The sequence below is a fragment of the Cebus imitator genome, unplaced genomic scaffold (genome assembly GCF_001604975.1).
Source record: "Cebus imitator isolate Cc_AM_T3 unplaced genomic scaffold, Cebus_imitator-1.0 Scaffold4, whole genome shotgun sequence".
Classification (NCBI taxonomy): domain Eukaryota; kingdom Metazoa; phylum Chordata; class Mammalia; order Primates; family Cebidae; genus Cebus; species Cebus imitator.
Genome location: NW_016107319.1, coordinates 906,195 through 911,338, shown reverse-complemented (window position 1 = coordinate 911,338; position 5,144 = coordinate 906,195). Strand labels below are relative to the sequence as shown.

At 39.7% G+C, this 5,144-nt stretch overlaps 1 protein-coding gene across 2 annotated transcripts in view; it reads right to left on the bottom strand.

Annotated features, from left to right (window-relative positions):
- Positions 1-5,144, bottom strand: part of PDXDC1 (pyridoxal dependent decarboxylase domain containing 1) — a 69,061-nt gene that overhangs the window by 37,512 nt on the left and 26,405 nt on the right. For both annotated transcript variants that reach the window (XM_017533350.2, XM_037740165.1), the window contains exon 5: positions 4,335-4,481. In XM_017533350.2, the coding sequence (XP_017388839.1) occupies positions 4,335-4,481 (147 nt within the window). The remainder of the gene's footprint in view (positions 1-4,334; positions 4,482-5,144) is intronic.

Below are 5,144 nucleotides of genomic sequence, written 5' to 3'. Positions count from 1 at the left end.
AAAAAAAAAAAAAAAAAAAGCAGGGCTGCAATCCCAGTCCTGATAAAACAGACTTTAAACCAACAAAGATCAAAAGAGATAAAGAAGGGCATTACATAATGGTAAAGGCATCAATGCAACATGAGCTAATTACCCTAATTATACATGCAGGCAATACAGGAGCACCCAGTACATAAAGCAAGCTCTTAATGACCCACAAAGAGACTCAGGCTCCCACACAATAATAGTGGGAGATTTTAACACCCCATTGTCAATATTAGACAGATCAGCAAGACAGAAAATTAATAAGGATATCTAGAACTTGAACTCAGATCTGGACCAAGCAGACCTAATAGACATCTACAGAACTCCCCAACCCAAATCCCCAGAATATGCATTCTTCTCAGCACCACATCCCACTTATTCTAAAATTGACCATATAACTGGAAGTAAAACACACCTCAGCAAATGTTAAAGAATGGAAATCATAACGGTCTCTCAGACCACAGTGCAATCAAATTAGAACTCAGGATTCAGAAACTCACTCAAAACCACACAACTACATGGAAACTCAACAACCTGCTCCTGAATGAGTACTGCATAAATAATAAAATGACGGCAGAAATAAACATGTTCTTTGAAACCACTAAGAATTAAGACACAACATACCAGAATCTCTGGGACACATTTAAAGCAGTATCTAGAGGGAAATTTATAGCACTAAATGCTCAAAAGAGAAATGAGGAAAAATCTAAAATCAACACCCTAATGTCATGATTAAAAGAACTAGGGGAGCAAGATCAAACAAATTCAAAAGCTAGCAGAAGACAAGAAATAACTAAGATCAGAGCAGAACTGAAGGAGACAGACACACAAAAAAACCCTTCCCAAAANAAAAAAAAAAAAAAATCAATGAATCCAGGAGCTGGTTTTTCAAAACATCAACAAAATAGAGGGACTGCTAGCCAGACAATAGAAAAGAGAGATGAATCAAATAGATGCAATAAAAAATGATAAAGGGGTTATCACTATTGATCCCACAGAAATACAAACTACCATCAGAGAATACTACAAACACCTCTATGCAAATAAACCAGTAAATCTAGAGGAAACTGATAAATTTCTGGACACTTACACCCTCCCAAGACTAATCCAGAAAGAAGCTGAATCCCTGAATAGACCAATAACAAGGTTGGAAATTGAGGCAGCAATTAATAGCCTACCAACCAAAAAAAGTCCAGGACCAGAGAGGTTCACAGCCAAATTCTACTAGAGGTACAAAGAGGAGCTACTATAACTCCTTCTGAACCAATTCCAAACAATACAAAAAGGGAATCCTCCGTAACTCATTTTATGAGGCCAACATCATCCTGATACCAAAACCTGGCAGAGACACAACTAAAAAAGAAAACTACAGGCCAATATCCATGATGAACATTGATGTGAAAATCCTCAATAAAATACCGCCAAACCGAATCCAACAGCACATCAAAAAGCTTATCCACCACGACCAAGTTGGCTTCATCCCTCAGATGCAAGGTTAGTTCAACATATGCAAATCTATAAACGTAACCCATCACACAAACAGAACCCAAGACAAAAACCACGATCATCTCAATAGGTACAGAGAAGGCCTTCGACAAAATTCAGCAGCCCTTTATGCTAAAAACTCTAAATAAACTAGGTATCAATGGAACATATCTCAAAATAATAAGAGCTATTTATGACAAACCCACAGCCAGTATCATACCGAACAGGCAAAAACTGGAAGCATTCCCTTTGAAAACTGGCACAAGACAAGGATGCCCTCAATTAGCACTCCTATTCAACACAGTATTGGAAGTTCTGGCCAAGGCAATCAGGCAAGAAAAAGAAATAAGGCATATTCAATTAGGAAAAGAGAAAGTCACATTGTCTCTATTTGCAGACGACATGACTGTCTATCTAGAAGACCCCATCGTCTCAGCCCAAAATCTCAAGCTGATAAGCAACTTCGGCAAAGTCTCAGAATACAAAATCAGTGCAAAAATCACAAGCATTCCTATACACCAGTAACAGACAGACAGTCAAATCATGAGTGAACTCCCATTCACAAATGCTACAAAGAGAATAAAATACCTACGAATATAACTAACAAGGGATGTGAAAGACATCTTCAAGAACTACAAACCACTGCTCAATGAAATAAGAGAAGATACAAACAGACTGAAAAACATTCCATGCTCATGTTTAGGAAGAATCAATATCATGAAAATGGCCATACTGCCCAAAGTAATGTACAGATTCAATGTTACCCCCATCAAGCTACCATTGACTTTTTTTTTTTTTAATTTTTTTTTGGGTACGGAGTTTCGCTCTCGTTACCCAGGCTGGAGTGCAATGGCGCAATCTCGGCTCACCGCAACCTCCGCCTCCCGGGTTCAGGCGATTCTCCTGCCTCAGCCTCCCGAGTAGCTGGGATTACAGGCACGCGCCACCATGCCCAGCTAATTTTTTGTATTTTTAGTAGAGACGGGGTTTCACCGTGTTGACCAGGATGGTCTCGATCTTTTGACCTCGTGATCCACCCGCCTCGGCCTCCCAAAGTGCTGGGATTACAGGCTTGAGCCACCGCGCCCGGCCTACCATTGACTTTCTTAACAGAATTGGAAAAAAAACACCTTAAACTTCATATGGAACCAAAAAGGGGCCCATACAGTCAAGACAATCTTAAGCAAAAAAAAAAAACAAAACTGGAGGCATCATGCTACCTGACTTCAAACTATACTACAAGGCTACAGTCATCAAAACAGCATGGTGCTGGTGCCAAAACAGAGATACAGACAATCGAATAGAACGAAGGCCTCAGAAATAACACCACACATCTACAACCATCTAATCATTGACAAATCTGACAAAAGCAAGCAATGGGGAAAGGATTTCCTATATAATAAATGGTGTTGGGAAAACTGGCTAGCCATATGCAGAAAGTTGAAACTGGATCCCTTCCTAACTCCAAATGGATTAAAGATTTAAACATAAGACCTAATACCATAAAAACCCCAGAAGGAAACCTAGGCAATACCATTCAGGACACAGGCATGGGCAAGGACTTCATGACTAAAACACCAAAAGCATTGGCAACAAAAACCAAAATAGACAAATGGGATCTAATTAAACTAAAGAGCTTCTGCACAGTGAAAGAAACTATCCTTAGAGTGAACCGGCAACCAACAGAATGGGAAAAATTTTTTGCAATCTACCTACCTGACAAAGAGCTAATATCCAGAATCTATAAAGAACTTAACAAATTTACAAGAAAAAAAAAAAACAGCCCTATCAAAAAGTAGATGAAGAATATGAACAGACACTTCTCAAAAGAAGGCATCTATGCAGGCAATAAACAAATGAAAAAAAGCTCATCATTACTGTTCATTAAGAGAAATGCAAATCAAAACCACATTGAGATACCATCTCACTCCAGTTAGAATGGCAATCATTAAAAAAATCAGGAGACAACAGATGCTGGAGAGGATGTAGAGAAACAGAAATGCTTTTACACTGTTGGTGGGAGTATAAATTAGTTCAACCACCATGGAAGACACTGTGGCAATTCCTCAAGGATCTAGAAACAAAAATACCATTTGACCCAGCAATCCCATTACTGGGTATATACCCAAAGGAATATAAGTCATTCTATTATAAAGACACATGCACACGTATGTTTATTGCAGCACTGTTCACAATAGCAAAGACTTGGAACCAACCCAAATGCCCATCAATGATAGACTGGATAAAGAAAACGTGGCACATATACACCATGGAATAAATACTATGCAGCCATAAAAAAGAATGAGTTCATGTCCTTTGCAGGGACATGGATAAAACTGGAAACCATCATTCTCAGCAAGCTGACACAAGAACAGAAAACCAAACACCACGTTCTCACTCATAAGTGGGTGTTGAACAATGAGAACACATGGACACAGGGAAGGGAACATCACACACCGGGGCCTGTCAGCAGGTGAGGGAATAGGGGAGGGATAGCATTAGGAGAAATATCTAATGTAGATGACGGAGTGATGGATGCAGCAAACCACCATGGCATGTGTATACCTATGTAACCAACCTGCATGTTCTGCACATGTACTCCAGAACTTAAAGCATTTAAAAAAAAAAAAAAAAAGAAAGAAATTGAAATTGAAATTAATACTACCCCATCTAACAGACAATGAAACAGGCATGGAGAGGGTAAGCACCTCTTCCAAGGAGGAGGATATCTGAACCCAAGTAGTACAGCTCCAGAAAAAAGATCTTTCAGCCTATACCCGACTCACAAGTCTTCACTGGAAACTAAAAACTCTTCATGTCTTTACCTGAAAATTCTGCACAGCCATAAGGTGGTATCTGAAAGTATCCTAGTTGTAAGTTTTCTCAGCTTCTCCTTGTCCAGAGTTGAAATATAAGCTCCCAGACTATGTCCCAACAAAGCCATATGACCTTGTTCTCCAATATTTTGGATTCTGTTAAGCAAAATTAGTTTAAAGAAAGAATTAGAGTCAAACCATAAAAAAGGACACAGAACATAGAGACAGTGCTCCACAGAAATTTGTCAGACTTGAAATCTACTTAATGGCCCAGAAAGCAGAAACTCAGATAAATTAAGAAAATTCAAAGCATATATGGTATTGACAGTTTGGTGAAAATTTTGAGATGGAGATATATATATATATATATATTTTTTTTTAAGATGGAGCCTCACTCTTGCCCAGGCTGGAATGCAATGGTGTGATCTTGGTTGACTGCAATCTTCACGTCCTGGGTTCAAGTGATTCTCCTGCCTTAGCCCCCGAGTCTGGGATTACAGGCGCCCGCCACCACACCCAGCCAATTTTTGGTACTTTTAGTAGAGACGGGGTTTCACCATGCTGGTTAGGCTGCTCTCGAGCTCCTCACCTCAGGTGACCCACCCACCCCGGCCTCCCAAAGTGCTGGGATCACAGGCATGAGCCACTGCGCCCGGCCAGAAAAATATTTTCATAATTTAGGTTCCAGGAGGTAAATATCCCTTTTTAAATTGAGTATCTACAAACTGTTTTAAAATAATTTCCTATTAAATTTTTTTTTCAGGCCGGGCACAGTGGCTCACGCCTGTAATCCCAGCACTTTGGGAGGCCGAGGCGGGC